Source organism: Didymosphaeria variabile, assembly GCF_027946475.1.
Source record: "Didymosphaeria variabile strain IMI 356815 chromosome Unknown scaffold_5, whole genome shotgun sequence".
NCBI classification, from domain to species: domain Eukaryota; kingdom Fungi; phylum Ascomycota; class Dothideomycetes; order Pleosporales; family Didymosphaeriaceae; genus Didymosphaeria; species Didymosphaeria variabile.
The window spans coordinates 1,569,118-1,587,398 of record NW_026611624.1 but is presented as its reverse complement, the minus strand read 5'-3'; the positions used below and the strand labels follow the sequence as shown (position 1 = coordinate 1,587,398).

Sequence of the window (18,281 nt, the reverse complement as noted above, 5' to 3'; positions counted from 1 at the left end):
GTGTCTCTACCAGGGCGATGGTGGCACAAGAAACCGCAACGCCGTTGGCTGGACAGTTGACAGTAGCACCAGCCACTCCAATGCGTGCCAGTGTTTTCAACTTGCCTTCCAGAACCGTTATCCCACGTGAAGAGCAGCCTTCGACATATCGGGTACCTGGGTGTTTGTGATATTCGCATGAATATGCATGTTTCGATGTTTCATGAAAAGAGAAAGCTGGTGGCCCCACTGGAAGGCACGGACAAGGCTACCAGGACCACCCAGCAGCATAAACGAACATGCAATGACGTCGAACGAAGATCTCATTGGAGATCCAAATACTTCTGGACGACAAGCATGGACAAGAATGTGCTGGTCTTGCTGCAGTGAGAAACATCATCGATGGCGCTATACGGATACACTTGATGACAGTGCAGTCGAACACTGGATCACATACCGAAGAGCGTTCACCTGACGTCGCCTGCAACGAATCTTTCAATCCACATCATCTCGTTGTTTCGATCTGTCTCAGCGACCACACCACCTTCCCTTTATTCCGAGCCTCACTCTCTGCCTCACCTACACCATCACAAGCACGCTCCTAAACCTCACGACATTGCTCGTCACAGCCTTAATCGCATCCTCGGCCTTCTCAAGCGGGAACCTCTCCACCAAACACTCTACACCTTGCCGTACCGCGAAGTCAATCGCCTCTTCGCTATCCAGCACGTGTCCCGCAGGCCAAACATGCACCGAGCCTCCGATGTTTAGCAGCTTCGCCGTGTCGAACGGAACGTCACCGACAGCTGCCATCTTGTCAGTGACCCGTGACCTCGAGCCGACTAGACGTAGGGAAACCAGGAACATAGGGCAAAGCCAGGAAATTAAACTTACGCGCAAGTATTAACAACTTCCCCAACCTCCCCAGCCCACCCACCAATCCGCTCATGACCTGCGCATTTGGCGCCGTAACAACAATGAGACTCGCGCCACCCATATCCTGCAGTGCCGCAGCCGCATCTTGCTTACTGGTATCCACGTAATCCGTCGCGCCAAGCTGCATCGCTGAGTCTTTCTTCGAATCGGACGTTGACAATGCGACAGTGCGAAACCCCATGCGGCGCGCGTACTGTATGGCCAAGTGTCCTAGACCGCCGATTCCTTGGATAGCTAGTCACTCTTAGATACTGATACTGATACTTTGAGAGAGGGGGGCACTCACCAATAGTAGCCCCGGGACTGATCTCCATCTTCCTCATCCCATTGAACACCGCCGTCCCCGCACAAAGCAACGGCGCATATGCTACCGGATCAGCCTCCTCTGGGATTCTGACCACCGCTTCGCTACGCAGGACACAGTACTCTGCATCTATTCTCGGTTAGCCTTGTTACTTCTCTTCCTGCCAACACCCACGGTAAGGGAAGGGATAGGTACTCACACCCTCCATCCCTTGTCACCCCATTCACCCCCTTATTCTCACACATCTGGAACAATCCCATCCCACACCCTTTACACGTCCCATCGTGTGCTCCATGCCAACCGCCGCCGACTCTTTGTCCTACTTTCCATCTCTTTTCACCTTCACTCGTCTTTATAACAACGCCGATAATCTCGTGCCCGGGTATGCGTGGGAAGGTTCCGAAGGCTCCCTGCTGGACGAAGTAGTCGGAGAGGCAGACGCCGCAGGCGAGAACCTTGATTAGGATTTCGCCGTGCGTGGGTTGGGGGACTGGGACTTGTTTGAGGGTAAAGGGTGCGCCGGGCGAGGAGATAACCACGGCTTTCATGGTGTCCGGGATGGTGGAAGCCATGGTATTCATGGAGACGTGGAAGCCGATGCTTGTATTGGAACGTAGAACGTGTGAAGAAGTAGTTCGAACTTGAATTCCTCCTTCAGATATACACGCGATTTCCATTACTTTATGTACTGTTTCACCGTCTGTAATTTGCTTGCCCAGTTTGCTACCATGCGTGCTCCTACAATTCCGGTCCTCCTTTGGGTTAGCGCAAAGCATAGAAAATGCATATCGTGAATTACTCGCGAACGCTTGCATCTCGTTATTGCCGGTCCGGATCGGTGATAATGTCTCGTCCAGAGTCTGCTTGGTTTATGCTACTTGGTAATGATCGAGATTGCCGATACTGGTGTTGCGGTAAGAGCAAGTGTACACCTGCGGAGCTCCTGGCCCGATGATTGGTCGAGCCGTAGCCCGCCTCATAGCGATCACTTTACGAATAAGTCTCTTCTAAGAACAGCAGCATTTCACGGCTGGAATAGGGTATCACATATTCTACGAACTCACTCCTCTCATCGCTGACCTCACCAAGCATCAAAGTTTCCAAACCCACCTGTCCTAGCTTTCTTCTTCGGCGGCGGCGGTTCATCCTCATCCACAAACCCCACAATCTCATCATCTTCAGGCACATCCTGCCTCGCAGCCTTCAAGTACTTCCCGACGCCCACCTCCCCACTCGCCTCATCCACCTTGCCATCCGCACGAATCCGCTTCCCTGTCCATGTCGTCTTATCATCCGCTGTACCGCCCTGCTTCCGAATTTCCTCGTCATCGATTTCTTTTTGTTCTTTTTCTTTACGTTCTTTCGCCCATTCTTCGAAGGGGTCGACGAAGACGACAATGTCTAGGATCTCGATATCTTCCTCCGGCCGATCTTTCTCGCCTGTGGGCGCGAGTTCCATTGCCTTGAGCGTGGTATCCAAACCTCCAACCACTCGCGCGAAAACAGTATGTTTACGGTCGAGATGGGGTACTGCGCGGTAGGTGATGAAGAATTGCGAAGTATTGGTGTTCTTCCCCTTATTCGCCATACTCAGCACACCCCTCACATTATGCCTTTCTGGTCCCTCAAACTCGTCCTCGAACGGCTTGCCCCAGACACTCTGCCCTCCTCTCCCCGTTCCGGTCGGGTCACCTCCCTGAATCATGAAGCCCTTGATGTTGCGGTGGAAGACGGTGTTACGGTAGTACCCTTTCTTGGACAGCTGGACGAAGTTCCAGACTGCGCGCGGTGCAAATTCGGGGAGAAGCTCGAGGTTAAGGTCGCCAAGGTTGGTGGAGAGGCGCGCATAGCCTTTTTGTTTGACACGCTTCGGGCGCAGCATGTAGTCTTCATCGGAAAGGAGGGCGCGCTCGGCAGAGGTGTGCGGGGTTACACCAGTGGATGTGAAAGAGGCGGCGGCCTTGCCTGAGGTGTAGACGGCGGCGTTGTAGGCGGGTTTCTTCTGTGTTGCTATGGAGTGTGCTGCGCCGTTCTTTGTAGCAGGGATGAGCGCGCCGGTGGAGGTGATCTTGCCTTGTGCCTTCGCTTGTCTCTCCGCCCGCGCTTTTGCGACTGCTTCTTTCGCCTTCAGTATCTTCGCCGCATTGCCCAACGCCTCAGTGTTCACGCTGCTTTCTGAACCAGGTACAACCGTCTCCCCATCCCTCACGCTCTTGAACTTTCCAAAATCTCTACTCTCAATATTCTGCGGATCCTGCAGTGTGATGATGTCTTTCCGCGTGAACTCCTCATCACTGACTAAATCTCTCCAATTCTTCGCCTTGATGTTCAGCCTCTCCACCGTATCCCACGCGAACACATTCGCCTCCTGCCCATGCCGTAACGCGACGATGTGCGTGTTATCCGTAAGCACCTTGTACGTGACCGGATCTACATACTCATTATCCTCGTTCTTCGTAAAGTGCAGGGTCACAAGGTCGGACCGCTTGAGCGGGCTGCCGTCGGTAGGTGAGGTATCGGGATGCTTCGTGAGCCAGGTGAGGATATGCGTGAGGTCGAATATGATGCCGGAAGGCGTGCAGACGGGGTCGGCAAAGGGCTGCAGTGAGACAGCGCAGTAATTATAGGGAAGGCGGCGGAAGGTCGACGAGAGGCCGGAAGAGGAGGCGGCGTTAGGGTTTGCGCCTCGCGAGGGCGCGAAAGAGTCGGTGGAGGACCACTCAGAGTGGGTTATGTAGAGTTTGTCGGTTCCTTTGCCCATTTTAAGGGTGGGTGATTCGTGTGGTAGTTGCGTCGAAAAGTTGAGAGGTGATGGTATGCGCCGGCGTTATCTCGGGAAAACAGCCGCACCGGAGTTTCGCTCCACGTCGCTTTCTCACACGACGTTCGATATGCTCCGTTCTGCGTGGACAGACACAGTGCGTTCTGTTAGGATCATACAGTCCCCTTTCAATTTAAAGTTGTAAGCATCCTGCACTCGGTGCATATGTTTTCTGTTCATTGTGCAAGCATTACCATAAGGGGTTCCCATCAAGAGTTGAATCGGTTCTGTGTCAAATTCATCAAGACTCCATCATCGTAATGCTAACATCCTACCGAGCCTTCCCTAGACGTCTTCCCTGCCACCGATCGTCATATCAACGCTGTTACCCGTCTCTACCTCATCGAAACTCCCCTCCATCTCTCATCTATTTGGTCGCTGGCTCATCGTCCAACATAGCAGTGTCCAGATATTGTTCCAATAGTTCATATGCAGAACCTTTGTTTTCGTCAACACTCTCTAATATCTTATCAGCATCAAATGATTCGGCGGGTTCGATGCTGTAGACTGTGGTCGATTCCGCCATCGCCCGGTCAGCACACGCCCCATGCAGCGACGGTGGTAGGACCCATTTCCCCTTCACTAGGATATGATTGCTTCTGAGGAAAGCTCTTCTCCACTCTTCTAGCAGATCACTGCCTCCACCGCCAACGTAATACAACCATCCCACCTCGGACGCAGCTTTCCTGGCTTGCCGTTCCAGTCTTTCCGCCTCTTCTAGTCTGCGGCTTTCCTTGGTAACTTCGAAGTCGTCGACACTATCCACTTTCCACAGTGAGCTGCGGGTCGGAAGAGGGCGCATTGTGTGCCATCTGCTTTTGAACTTCATCGTGAGCTGCGCCTCACGAGTTTGCTCACGGCACATGCGCGCTAAGAATCCAAAAAATGGCGTTTCCCAACAGCTTTCCTCAATCAAGATATCGTCGTGAAGATTGTGCTTATTGCGGTAGGCTTTATCAGTCCTGAAATTGATTTCCCACTTCTTGTGCTCGGCTTCCAACATAGCAAAGTTGGCACGGCTGCTGCGGATAAGGTCTCGCATCATGGGGGACCCTTTCGCCCTGGCCGGCTTCTTGCCTATCGCCCCGGCCCCCGTCTTGCCTCGGAGCGGCTTTGGTTCTTGTGAACGTATGGCGGGGCTCTCCCACCAAGCGACCGCCATGTTTCTGCCAGATACAACAAGGTATGCTTCATGCTCGGCACTCGACGCGTTTTGTTCAGACAAGTATACAGAGAAGCTTTTCTGGGGCCCAGGGCCTTCTCCGACGTATGCCATGGGTGGCCCTTTGTGGGAATTATCCTGCGATGGACGCGCCGTATTAGCAAAGCGTTCAAGAGCAGGAACACCTCCACTTGGAACATGCGCCAAGAAGCAAGACAAAACGGGCCCTCTGATGAGGGCTGCAACTTACCCATTCACGCTCACGCTCCCTTCTTAGCCGATCTTTCTTTCTAGCTTTGTCGACTTCTCGCACGGCCATGTTATAAGTCAAGCGTGCATTGCGCCAAGTCTGGTTTCGCTCTTCGGTAGGAAGCTTTGCACCGCCATGGAACGAGAAACTGGCACGGGAGGCATCAAATCTCGCTTCTGCCTTTGACAAGAAACAGGCCGAGCAGTATGCGGATCGCGGGATGGAGGGGTGCAAGACATGGCCGCACTTAGCAGCCATACGCTCGAAATGGCCGTATCGCGTTGATAGCAAGAATTGAGGGTTCTCCGGGGACAAGAAGCCGCCGGTATGAGGCCGATTTCCATCTGTGGGAGTTTGCGAACGTTTCCGTCGACGTTTGTGCGTGGCGAGCGTGCGTTGAGCGTGGTAGCGACCTTAAAAGCGAGGTACTCAACACTGCGAAGTCTCCACCGCGTGCCATGGTAGGATCATATGTTAATGATTTGTCCAAACAAATGTCGATAGGCATCGTCCTGTGCGAGTCAAAAGATGCGAGTCAAAAGATGCGACGCAAAGGGCGTTATCTGGTGGTGTGGTGAGGTCCTGATGCAGAGGGTTTGGTGCAATGCGCAGGGAAACTGCCATCCGCATTGCGTGTACCCGACGCCATGGGATAACCTGATTTGGCAGACCTCACGGCACAATGCGCCACAGGGTCTTCTCATACTCCTTACCTCCAGCGTCCATCCAAAGAAATAATACTAGCAAAAAGCACTTGGTTGCACATAGGAGACAGTGCCTGATTAACCTCACGACACAATACGACGCATGACCTTCTTCCGCTTCGCGACTCCAGCACCCACACGTTATGAGCTAGTTTGGCATCAAAGCACCTGGTCTTGTATACAGGATAGGGCAGCTTGGTAGTCCTCACGGCATAATGCAACTCCCAAGCTCGCGTCAAGTCATTCGGTCAGCATTTCCGCAGGAAGGACACAGTTCAGCCAAGGCAGAATTGGCAGAAATCGATATCTACTTCACGAATATTACACATTGAGACCCAAAGTATAGTATAGGTGAATATCGATTCATGTTTGAGGGTTGTAGTGGCTAGGTGAAGAGGAAATGTGAGTCTCCCTTCGTGGATGTATAAAAGCTTATATTTTCCTAGACCTTTCTTTTCTCTTCTATCCTTCGTTCAATCTCCATTGCTTGTATGCTTGGAACAATTTCACTAATCGATTTGTGAACAGGTTCTCGCTCCGGGATGAATCCAGAGGCAGATGAGTACCTGCCTACGGGCATAGATTGGTCTTTGCTGCATGCTGCAGCACACTCACCCATCTCAGCGGAGACGCTGAGGGAGATGGTGAGATCGGGGTCCTCTGTGGGCGGGGACTCCGATCTAACCATCACCCAAGAGCGATATGATCGCTCACTGCAAACGGGCTTGAGGGCTACCAGGCCTCCTTCACCTGCGCCCGTGCCCGCGCCCGCACCTCTTACCTCTACCTCCGCCGCCAATTCCGCGCCTGTCCGTCCTCACATCAACACCACCATAATGTCGGACAACTCCACTACACCCCGCAACAAGCGGTTGAGCAACGGTCCTGGACCCTCATCCGCCGACAAGTACCCCGAGGACTCACCAACGCGCCTCCGTCATCCACCGCGCTTCCCCACCGCCATGCGAGGTGGACGCCGTCACGATCAACCGCGACGTTTACAGCAGCAAGCGGAACTCCACGTCGAGGACACCGAAGCTTGGCCCACACCGGGTGCCGCTAGCAAGCAGTCCAGGAGTGAGAGGAGAAAGGCCTCGCGCAGCTTATCTACCGTTCGTCCAGCTCGCAGCTCTTCGACATCAACCTCAGATTCTGAGACCGCTATGGCCCAACAGCTTGTCTCCTCGCAACCCGATACCGACGCACTTTCACCTGAACAGCGCGACGTCATCGAAGCTGAAGTCATAGCTTACCGCCAGCGTTTACTCCAGCAGCACACGCCCACCCGTATCCGTCCAGAGCAACAGCCGCAGTCAACTTACCGAGCTATGTCTGTCCCAGAGCGCAACCTATTCCAGCCTCGACCCGCGCCGTACTCAGCCTACCAAGCGGTCTCTGCTCAGCAAGGCTCAGCCCAGCGGTATAACCAACAGCACGCGGATCAGCAAACACATGAGTCCCGAGCAGAGATGGTGCCAACCTGTCCGCCGTTCGTCCCGGAATCGCAAGCTAGACTTGAGATAGCACAACAGCAGCAGCAGCTAACGACGCAGCAACAACAGCAAGCCTCGCCCTTCCGGGCATTTGGCCCTGGCGTGAACTTAGCTTACAACTTTGACAGACTTGCCGCTTCCCAGCAAGCTCAGCGCGAAGCTACCGTTGCCCAACTGCATTCTGCCTTCTTCGAGCCGCAATCGACGCATGTTCAGCCTGCTTCCGCAGCCAACATTGGACACCAAGCATACAATGCTCAGCCAGGACCTTACACTGACTACTCCCGCTCCCAAAGCTATAATATCACGGCCGAGGCTCCCGCTGCTGCCACTCCCGGTTTCTATCGGCCTGTTTCCCACGTTTTGACTCCCAACGCGCAAGGTTACACCCCTCAGCCAGAGACTTCCACCCGTGCGAACGCTACTCATGGACGTATCAACCCCGTCTATCTTCCCGTCTTCGATGCCGCTGCACAGGAAAGCAGCACCCAGACCGATGCCCTTGCCACCATGGCCGCCAGCGTGAACACCCATGGCTACATCAACCCGGCCTATCTGCCCGTCTTTGACACCATCGCAGATGAACGCAGCACCCATACCGGCGCTCTCACCACCAAGACCAGCGCCCCCGAGCCCGCCTTCACAGCTGATGACTACGAGACTACTCCTCCCCCTTCTCCCAGCGTGACAATGCTAGATCTCTTGAACCGGAACGCGCGTGACCGCCTCACGCCAGACAATCGCCCGCTCACCCCTAAGCAAGAGGCTGGAACATGCTACGGCATCGAGATCGGAGGCTTAGGTGTCTCGACTTTTGGCACAAGTGATCGCACTGACTGGCTTCCTTCACCATGGAACCCGACTGCTCGGCAGCAAGAATTCCGCGTTCGACCGCTCGACCACGACGGCTGGGGCGGCTGGGAGTGGGCGATGAAGAAGGGTTGGGGCAATGAGGATGGCAAGAAGTGAGGGATATGGCGGCAAATCATGGGTCTTGACTTTCATGAAGCTTGCATAACCCAGACTGGATTATCTTGAGTAGGGTTTCGCGTATTGGTATCCGTTGCCGCGCAAAGTTGGCATCGTCAAGATAGCATCGGTCTTCATTCTTTTCTGTACTTGCATAACCCATCCAAAATTAACTGGAGCGGGGTCTGGAAGATCGACTCTAGATCTATGAGTTCTTGCTTTCAATTAACACTTGGCTAGTAGGCTGGATGGCGCATTTTCAGCTATCTTTGTCCGAAGACGCCTAGCATCATTAGGATAGAACAATGCGTATTTTCCAATATCACTGAAGTTTGAGATATTATGAGGCAATTTGTTACTTCAGAAGAACTTTTGCTTAATGCGAGATGGATGGCTCCAGGTGAACAGGTGAACAGGTGAATAGGTGTGGGCACCCCTAGAACACAACGGACATAGCGCGGAAACTTCTCCCTTACCCATCTTCGAGTCTCACCCCACTGAAACAATATGCTACACAACAGCAAACCAGCGAACCAGACATCTAGTCATGAGTACGGAAAACATCTTCCGCCGAGCGGCAAACGCCAAGCCACTCGCTCGAACATCGCATTCCCAACAGACCGTACTCACTCCGTCCGACGTGCTTCTGAACGTGTAGTGACCGTCCTCGGAAACTATATCCGGGGTGTAGTGACTATCCCCGCGAACTAGTGCCCGTGGGGAAGGGGTGTAGTGACTTCCCAAGGGCTCGATGAGGAGACGAGTGGAACGTGGGGCATGCGCTAATGCAGGGACTTGCATTGAGTGTGAATCTGTTGGAGGGCATGATTTGGCGAAAATTAGGTAGGCACTATGATGTTTGGAAGACAACGGATAAGGTTCTGAGTTTGAAAGGATGCGTTGAGGGTACGGGTAGACAAAAGTAAGAAAGACGTAGCAATGCCTGGCTAAACGAAAGCTCTCATTGACTTGAACCGTCAAAAACTTTCAAGTATCCTGCTTTCAGTACCTCTAGCAAGCAAGACCATGGATGACTTCTACCTTTTTGCAAACTGTAATTTCGTACCAGATCAATACGCAGCAGTAAGCCCTCTCATGCTCACCTCCGAAGTCTATCTCTATTCCACAATTTAACGCTATTACAGTGGCAAGCCGCCTACGACGACCTCGCAACCTACGTCTACGCCAAAGAACCCACAACAAAGACCTACTACTTTGGCATCCCCCTCGACTACGCCCACGACTTCAACAAGACGACAAGCATGCTAGCGTTCGAAGTCTACAGACGCAGAGAGGACTTGTACACGACGCATCTGAATTCCTCCGCCATGTCGACCTTCCTCAAACGCATCGCACCAACGACAACAACCAACCTCGACCTCTCCCACTACCGCCTCACCGCCGGCTTTCTCGATCTACCCAGCACCACAGTCGAAGCGGGCATCATACAAAACATACGCATAACCTGCGTTTCCTCCTCTACCCGCACGTCACTTCTCACCCACCTCTCCCAGCTCGTCAACAACGTTTACCAAGAGGAATTGGCGAATGATGGAAATGGTGGTGTACTCACGTACATGGTCTTTTTGTGTCTCGATGATGATGTTGGAGTGAGAGTACTGGGAAGGTGGAGGAACAGGGAGGATATGGAGGGTTTTGTGAGGAGGACGGATTTAGGGTTGTTGTGGCAGGGGCAAAAGGCGGGGGTGGCTAGGATGGAGCAGAGATATTATGTGCCGAATGGGAAGGGGTGGTTGCATAGGGGTGGGGCAAGGGCGAAGGGTGGATTGAATGCTAAGAGCTGATTCATTTGGGGTTCGTATAAATCAGAGTTGTCGTGTAGTATCTCTCATAATAGGACTATAGCCAGGCTCGGCTACTCCAGGGCAACGAGCGCAATCTCTACGATCACTCAATCCTCCCTATTGTCTTCGCCCACTCTGGCGTAGCCGCCTACAGTGACAGCGTCTCGCTCTCCCGCTAGCCGACTGGCCTCTTCCCTGCCCTTCTCAACATCCAACCACCAGAGCAATGGGCCTGGTAGAACGACCAGGATGGCCAGGAAAATGAACGCGGGCCTGATCGTTCCTGCGCGATTGACGATCCACCCCACAAGTGCCGGCCCAACGGCACTACTCCCCTTATCCGTCACCGCATACAACGCAAAGAATGCTGCTTCACTACCTTCAGGAATAAGTGGTGCGTACACGCTACGAGCATACGACGAGATGCCACCCATGACGAGTCCATGTATGACGCCGATGGGGTAAATCTCGAAAGGCTTCTGGATGCCGCCTACGCCGAGGGTTTTGATGATGGGAATGTAGCCTAGGAGGCCGTACAGGGGGATGATCTCCATGCCGACAGTACAAGCTATCAGTACCGTTTTCGGAGATAAGGCATAGTGCGCGGCGACGCGAGGCCATAGGAACGCACCGATCATACTGAAACCAATGGAGGTCAGGGATAGGAAGACGAGCGGAATGGTGCCCATGTGTAGCTCTGTGCGCGCAAAGAGGATCGCGGTGCCGGAAATGGTGGCGACGGCGTCGGAGAGGAGAAACCATGCTGCAAGAAATATCAGAGTCTGGCGGAGACGTGAAGCGCGCCTCAGAGTGTTCCAGAATGAGCGGACCGAGAAGGAGAGGTAGAAGATGAGAGGACTGTTTAGGCCGGTGAAGATGCTGCTGTGTTCCGGCTGCGTAGGGAGCGGTGGGCCGGGTCGAGGGCGCAGCCAGAGGAGCGTAGGGATGGTGAAAAGGGCCCACCAGATGCCGACTAGGAAAAGAATAACGCGCATAGGAAGCGTAGGGTTGCCTTTCGAGAGACCAAGCTTATCGAAGGCGATGATAACGCCAACACTGAAGAATTGGAAGCCAACGGCTGAGGCGTAGCCGAGACCAACGCCTTTGGAGGAGATCTTGGATGATCGCTCGAGATCCTCAGTGAGCTTATCAGCCTTGTCTGGATGAAAACTATGCGCTGAGTTTGCGGAGTCGCGCCGATTGAGCCCTTCAAGCTCATATTCTGAGGAGTCGTCTGAGGAAAATGATTTTCCATGCGAAGGGTGGTTGGATACTAGTAGAGGTAAGAAGGCGTTGAGAAGACTGAAGCCACTGCCGAGACAAGTGACGCCGATAACAACTAAGAACGGTGCGAGGAAATACACGCTGGACGTTATGAAAACAAATAAGGAGCAGACCGTTGCCCCAGTGTACGCAAATGTCAGAAGTAATTTCTTTCGATACGGTCCTTGGAAGATGTCAGAAACAATTCATGCCAAGGAAAACACGGCTTAAGACAACTTACCGTAATCAGCGAACGAGCTGAAACATATCAAAGTAATTGCCTGAAACAACACCGCAGCGGATGTCGTGTACATCGCAAACGATGTTGTCGTCACTTCGCTACCCAGAAACCTCACGATGCATTGATCATCACTATCGGAGCCACCTGCTCTTGCTCGAAACCTCCCGGCATCTCCGGATCCGGGTGGGTCCACACATGGCTTCGAACTGTCCGAGAAAAGAACACCTCTCTCTCGTGGAAGCTGTTCGAGTAGAACCGGTAAGAAGAGGCCTATTGAAGCATCAGAATGCGACCAAACCTGATGTTGGCCAAGCAGAGTAACGCGAAACAGGAAGATTGTAAGCGAGCGTACCAACTCCTACTACGGCGAAAACCTCAGCCGCGATCGCGTACGAATACCAGCCTCTCAGCTCACGTTGAGTCGTCGGACTCGTATCTTCGTCATGGTATCGTGAAGGATGGGATGGCCTCACCGCATCCTCGAGGGACATGTTCGTGTTGACAAGGTGAAGTCGATTCGGATGTTTGCGATGTGTAGTCGAAGCTGCCGCGTCAGGCCGGTTGGCGCTTGTCCCTTCGAGGATAGCGGCCGCCTCACGTCATGCGAAACACTGGGACCGTGCTCTCAGTGTCCCGACTAGGAAATACGAGGCACCCAATAATGCCTTCATCCCAAGCTCATCACACAGCCTTGCAAACATTTCAAATTTCTAACAAGTTCGGCCAATCTCAACGCAAGGGTACATCAGCCACAAGCTCGCCAAGATCCGCCCTCAAGCTTACTAGCAGCACCGCCTCCAAACCGCAAGTTTGGCTCAGCGCCACTTTGGGCTCGTTGTGACCATGTTCACCGTACAACGCGGGTCCGCATTTGGCATAATTAGTCTGCATAGATCCAATCTGCACATACGAGCCGCACCGAAGCATAGACAAGCTGGTCTATGTTCACCTAGCTACGCGGGGGGGCTGAGGGCCTTCGCACTAAGATTTGTATATTGGAAATGGTCAACTATGGTCATCCGAATTTGAACCTGTGATTATGATGGGCTTGAAGATGTTAGTTTGCACACCGGTTAGTCTCCAGCCTCAGCATTGCTGCGGGATTCCACTCAATGAATCCTTAGCAGCGCGAAGTGAGCCGTGACTATTTCAAATACATCCGCAAACTTCTACGTGGACATGCGAGCCACAGCTTGTGGCAGGCCATATAAGAGCAGGTAGCAGGCACCGTCAAAAACACCCTCACGAACAGCATCCCAACAGCCACGGGCATCTATCAGACAGTCGCACGAAACCTTTACTCATCTCCTTCCTGTACGAAAGATGCACTCTACAGTCTCGAAAGCGTTCATTGCGGCCTTCGCCCTGGGTATCACGAGTGCATACCCAACACCCATGGGCAACAGCCCAAATGACAACACCGACCTCATCGCCCGGCTCATAACCACGCCCACACAGATCAAGCGTTACCGGAAGCTTCTCACCGACGATTCGGGCAACAAACTGCTCACAGGTGACCGCCTGACCAATGCCACAATCTGGGACTTTCAACAGAATGGCGACGCTATTCCCGGCGGTCAAGGTGGCTCCGCGAGCTCCGCCAACCTCGAAACATTCCCCTACCTCATCAATAGCGGTGTAACCCTGACTATGGGCACCCTCGGTCCCTGCGGGCTCTTTCTACCTCACGTACACCCTCGTGCCAACGAGTTCTTCGTGGTCACCGAAGGCGAAGTCGACTTCGGCACGCTGCTCGAGCTTGGACTCTATGAGAACCTTGCACCCAACCCGGAGATCGGAGGCAAGCTGACGAAGAACAAAGGGACGTTGTTTCCCAAGGGGAGTGTGCACTATCAGGTGAACAACAACCCGGAATGTAAGCCTGCGACGATCTATGCGACGCTTACGAGTGAAGATGCGGGAAGTACACCAATCTTGATGGACCCGCAGCCCGGAAATGCGACGGTCGGTATGAGGAAGAGGGTCGATGCTGGAGATTTCGAGAGTGTCAGGCCAGTTACTCCCCCACATATTGCGAAGGTTGTGGATGAGTGCCTTGCGCGTTGCCATGCTTCGTAGAGAACGGAGAACATCACATGGAAGGAACGGGGAGCCTTTGACTTATGACCTAGTCGCGTAGATGAGTGCTTGTAGCTGTGGTCGGTAGTTAGAACATCGTATTGTATGTATGCATGATAATTACAATTCAAAGGCAGTTGAGAAATGTCGAGAAAAACGCTAAATTTCGTATCTACAGGTAATGTGTGTTCCTATTCGAACGTTTGTATGATACGATACATGTGCATGCATGTGCACCGTCCCTACCATCAAAGTAGTCTTACAACCCATACGTACAGAAACGCCAATGCCAATGCATCCCCTTCATGCAGACCGCTCACCCCACCCAACCCCTGACCAACTCCTCTAGATTCCTGACAGCACTATACTCCCTATTGATCTTCCTCACCCTCGTAGGGCGCATCTTTCGCATCACCGCCAGTCTACCCGAACCTTCCTTCGAAATCGACGCATTAACCTTCGTTATCTTCAGCGGATAAACCTTCCTCTTCATCCACGGGTCTACCTTCCTCTTGTCCGCGGGCATGAGGTTCCTCTCCCTAATCATATTTTTCTTGCTCAAATGATGTCGCGTCTCCATGACTTGCAACCTTCCATGAATATCGCGGATCAACCGATTCTTCCGGCCGGTGAACAGATTTTCGCGAAAGGCCCGGAGCTGTATAAGCTTGTTCCGGAGGAGGGCAACGGAGCCCCGGCCCCGGCGCGACATTGTCATGGTGGTCAAGGCCCGGCGGAGATGGATGTGGAGCGTGTACACGTCTACGGCAGAGTTATTTGTATCAAGAGCCATATGGGCCCTGAAGCTGATTATGGTGAGCGCGTCGCTGATGATCTTTCTGAAGGTGGCAACGGTGTCGGAGATTGAGTTCGCACGGCGCTCAACGACGAAAGTTTGTAGCGCTAGGTGAATCCGCTCCTGCAAGTCGTCGATGTTGAGCTGTGTTTGATGGACGGCATTGGACAGACCAGTGAGGAGGCGTCTGGGCGTGAGACGGACGTTGGTAAGACGAAGAGCTCCAGTGCTGTTGCTGCTGTGGCCGCCTTGGGACAAGTTGATGGGCGCAAGGATGGTGCTGCTGAGCCCAAATCTGTAAATACCGTCCATTCTAATCCTGGCCATGGCTTTGTCGAAGTCTCCTTGGTACGTGCGAACCCAGTGCGCGCTCTCTTCTGACGCGCTCTCAAGCCAAGGTATAAGTCCCCTTGGAGCACCCGTATCGACTTTCCGGATCAGAACGGGCATATCCTCCTTTAGTCTTATAGCTCTCATGGCTTCGTTCTCGTAAGCATCGGATAGTATCATGCGCACTGGGGTATTAGAGGTGGAGAAAAGTGACTTCCTTTTGGGCTTGAGTTCGCGCGGAGTGAAATCCCTACGGAGACCGTTCTGCCGACGGATCTGGTACATGAGCTCTCGATATTTTTTAGTGTAGCGTGCGACTTCTCTCCTTACGCGGTGAAGACCGCTGATGTAGTAAATGAGCTTGTCTCCTCGTGGAGTGTTTATATTGTAGAAGCGGATCGGCGGCTGTTCAGGTACTAGAGCTTTCGTTATCTGTTCAAGTTCAAGAGCCGACTCGTAATGGTCGTTGTCGATGAGGGTGTTTCGTTCCGCAGAAGCAATCGCAGCGGATTGTTGTGACTTGGGTGGTGTAGCTATTCGCGCTACCTGGGCCATTGGCTGTATTGAAGGTACTTGCGGGGCGGTCAGCAGCTCCGTAAAAAAGCCCAAATCCTCGTCTTCTCGCGAAATGTGTGAGATGGAGTTGCCTGGTTTCTGTATTACTTCCTTCTTGGAACTGTCTAGGCCGAGACCCAGGCCCAGGAATGCCGGCGCAGCCTCCCCATAGAGGGACTTGACCAAGTCACGGCGATAAGAAAAGGTTTTAGACTCAAGAAGACTACGAAATGACTACTCTTAATTAGAAACAATATTTACGATTACTCGTCTAGACCACCTACATCCACATCCTCATCCTCACCTAGGCTGCTTTCAGTCCTCCATTTCACAGCGGAAAAGCGCGAAAAAGGTACATCAACTGTTGTCCTTCCAACCGTGGAAAATGAGTCTCCCGGCTTTAGCTTGGAGCTGCGACTGAGAATCATGCCACCTTCCGCCAATGCGCCGAAAGTGTATCTGAAAACAGAGATTTCGTTTGTGCCTGCTGTCTCAGCCTGTCCTGGAGCAGCTGGCATGGAATCAGTTGTGCTCGGTATAGTGCCAAGCTCGAGACCCCATACTGCCTTGTCTGGGCTGCTACCGGCAGTAACAACATCTTCCTCGGGAACTGATGGAGACATGAAGAATTGGACGTAGTCTCCTTCTTGAGCGACTTGCTGGAGAGCCGAACCAAGATCTCCAGGTCCGTCAATTGCGTCGAAGGTGCTTAGTTCATCTGCGGTGTCCGTTTCCACTGTGGGGATAGGATCCAAGGAGAGCAGGCCAGCTTTCTTTCCCCAACCGCCTCCGCCACTTAGGACACGATGCAAGCGAGCACCAGATCTTAGGGCGGTTGACACGAGAGGGCTCCAGGGTGGGGGGTCTTGTTTCCACATGTTCTCCCATGACTTGTCTTCGGTTTTGTTTTGATGGCCGTCGGATGATGCCCGCTCTAGAAGGAGATCTGTCCCATTTTGAGCTTCCATCACGTGATCGTGATCCATCACGAGAGCCCAAACGGTTGTCGCCTGTGATGGCTCGCCACGCGCCCCGAAGTAACTCGGTAGAAGCTGCTCAAGCTCCTGAGAGGCGGTGATGGTTGCGCCGTCTGGACCTTTGACTCTTCGAAGAATGTTGCCCATACTGGCCACAACCTCGCGTGGCTTGGACAAAGGAACAAGAGGCACGCTCAATGCGGTGGGTTGGGTGTCGCTGTCCAGTTGCATTCGGATTCCATGATGGGATATGTTCCTTTTCTCTTTCAAAGTCAACACCTGTGATCCTTTGGCTTTCTCCCAAGTCGAGTATGTCATCGTGGTCGGCGAGCCAGTCTGGAACACAGTGTTCGCTACCGGTAGCCGAACAGAATCGCTAAAATGTTCACCTTCTTCATTCGACCTTTCGAAGCCCACGAAGCTGATGGATGCTTTGTCTTGGGCAGCATCGGATGGGGTTGGTATTGAGTCAGAAGATCGCAAGGTAGCATATGCAATTCCTTCATGACCTGTCTCCTGGATGGCAGGGTCTTCAATACGCTGCAAGCCTTCCTCCTCGATATGATCGATGCTACCGATTGGCCTCGATATAGGCAGTTTGTCTACGACGGCGCAAAGTGCGTGTATCTGAACAGCGTATGGAGACTCGTTGCGATCCAGTATGTGCTTGTAAGCCTGTCGCAGGGCTTTTTGGAGGAAGACTGTGTCGTCTAGGAGCCATGTCGCAAATGCAGGCGTCACGAAGAAGACTGCAAATCGGTCTTCGGTAACGCGTTTCCGTAGGACAGGCTTGATGTGGGTAATGAGATCCTCTGGGAGCTGTTGCTGTTAGTATGACCCTTATTGTACTGTAGATAGTCCTCACCGTGTTTCCAACTGACGATGGAATGATCACGGCGCTGTTGGCGGTCCGAAGCTGTATCTTTGCGCCACTCTGAGAGGAGCTTTGCGCATAGGAGCGCAACGTAATGGGCCCTCGAAAGCGCTGGCTGTGGCAGAGATCACCGGAGACAGATCGCAAGCATCCCCAGGCGTGCCATTGTCGCGCAACCCAAGGAGGCATATGTTGGGCTCAATTGATCATGACATTCGTTCCAGACGCATAGTCGGCTTTGGTCTTGAGATCATCGTCCAGTGTCGCGCTAACAGACGTGGCTGACTAAGTCACCCGCTCTCACGTGCAATCGTTCAAGCTGGAGCTGCAGCTGTAGAAGTGCCACATTGGTCTCCATCAGAGTGGGTATGCCGTTTGGAAGCGAGCTTCCGGTGATCTGAAGATAGTCGACTAGAAATGCCAAACTCTCGATGTGTTGCGAATCTCGAGACGTCCCGTACTTAAGAGACAACGGTGTGGTACATTGTGATGTCGATCTCAACTCATCTAATCTAACTGTGTCGGACTACTGGGCGCACGGACGGGTGGACTTTGAGGCTCCGCTGGAGATGCAACGCGGCTGGGCAAGGCAAGGGCGAATCGCAATTAGCAGACGACAGCTGGCACCTCATCCCCTGCCCTGGTGAACGACGTTGTTGCCGCCTCTTTCGCACACCTCGCCAGTAAATATTCTCCCCGGCGTTCCTCAGCTGCCATCCACCCCTTGGAGCGCAGCCATCGAC

The 18,281-nt window shown here is 53.1% G+C and overlaps 8 protein-coding genes across 8 annotated transcripts; 3 read left to right on the top strand and 5 right to left on the bottom strand.

The window, feature by feature from the left end:
* Positions 1-558: 558 nt before the first annotated feature.
* N0V89_006992 (uncharacterized protein) lies at positions 559-1,791 on the bottom strand (the record flags this gene model as incomplete). Its single annotated transcript, XM_056215758.1, has 3 exons — positions 559-785; positions 874-1,149; positions 1,560-1,791. 3 exons carry the CDS (start codon positions 1,789-1,791, stop codon positions 559-561), a joined length of 735 nt encoding a protein of 244 aa, XP_056070005.1.
* Positions 1,792-2,300: 509 nt separating this feature from the next.
* Positions 2,301-3,980, bottom strand: cyp8 (cyclophilin peptidyl-prolyl cis-trans isomerase Cyp8; the record flags this gene model as incomplete). The annotated part of the gene is made up of 1 exon (XM_056215757.1): positions 2,301-3,980. One exon carries the CDS (start codon positions 3,978-3,980, stop codon positions 2,301-2,303), a length of 1,680 nt encoding a protein of 559 aa, XP_056070004.1.
* A 427-nt stretch (positions 3,981-4,407) lies between these two features.
* On the bottom strand, positions 4,408-5,456 carry N0V89_006990 (uncharacterized protein; the record flags this gene model as incomplete). Its single annotated transcript, XM_056215756.1, has 2 exons — positions 4,408-5,324; positions 5,453-5,456. The coding sequence occupies 2 exons, from the start codon at positions 5,454-5,456 to the stop codon at positions 4,408-4,410; spliced, it is 921 nt and encodes a 306-aa protein (XP_056070003.1).
* Positions 5,457-6,992: 1,536 nt separating this feature from the next.
* N0V89_006989 (uncharacterized protein) lies at positions 6,993-8,618 on the top strand (the record flags this gene model as incomplete). The annotated part of the gene is made up of 1 exon (XM_056215755.1): positions 6,993-8,618. One exon carries the CDS (start codon positions 6,993-6,995, stop codon positions 8,616-8,618), a length of 1,626 nt encoding a protein of 541 aa, XP_056070002.1.
* A 1,026-nt stretch (positions 8,619-9,644) lies between these two features.
* On the top strand, positions 9,645-10,423 carry N0V89_006988 (uncharacterized protein; the record flags this gene model as incomplete). The annotated part of the gene is made up of 2 exons (XM_056215754.1): positions 9,645-9,701; positions 9,764-10,423. The coding sequence occupies 2 exons, from the start codon at positions 9,645-9,647 to the stop codon at positions 10,421-10,423; spliced, it is 717 nt and encodes a 238-aa protein (XP_056070001.1).
* Positions 10,424-10,530: 107 nt separating this feature from the next.
* Positions 10,531-12,418, bottom strand: ATG22_1 (Autophagy protein 22; the record flags this gene model as incomplete). The annotated part of the gene is made up of 3 exons (XM_056215753.1): positions 10,531-11,870; positions 11,928-12,197; positions 12,280-12,418. The coding sequence occupies 3 exons, from the start codon at positions 12,416-12,418 to the stop codon at positions 10,531-10,533; spliced, it is 1,749 nt and encodes a 582-aa protein (XP_056070000.1).
* An 832-nt stretch (positions 12,419-13,250) lies between these two features.
* Positions 13,251-14,006, top strand: N0V89_006986 (uncharacterized protein; the record flags this gene model as incomplete). The annotated part of the gene is made up of 1 exon (XM_056215752.1): positions 13,251-14,006. One exon carries the CDS (start codon positions 13,251-13,253, stop codon positions 14,004-14,006), a length of 756 nt encoding a protein of 251 aa, XP_056069999.1.
* A 316-nt stretch (positions 14,007-14,322) lies between these two features.
* On the bottom strand, positions 14,323-17,727 carry N0V89_006985 (uncharacterized protein; the record flags this gene model as incomplete). The annotated part of the gene is made up of 3 exons (XM_056215751.1): positions 14,323-15,921; positions 15,972-17,483; positions 17,530-17,727. The coding sequence occupies 3 exons, from the start codon at positions 17,725-17,727 to the stop codon at positions 14,323-14,325; spliced, it is 3,309 nt and encodes a 1,102-aa protein (XP_056069998.1).
* Positions 17,728-18,281: the final 554 nt, after the last annotated feature.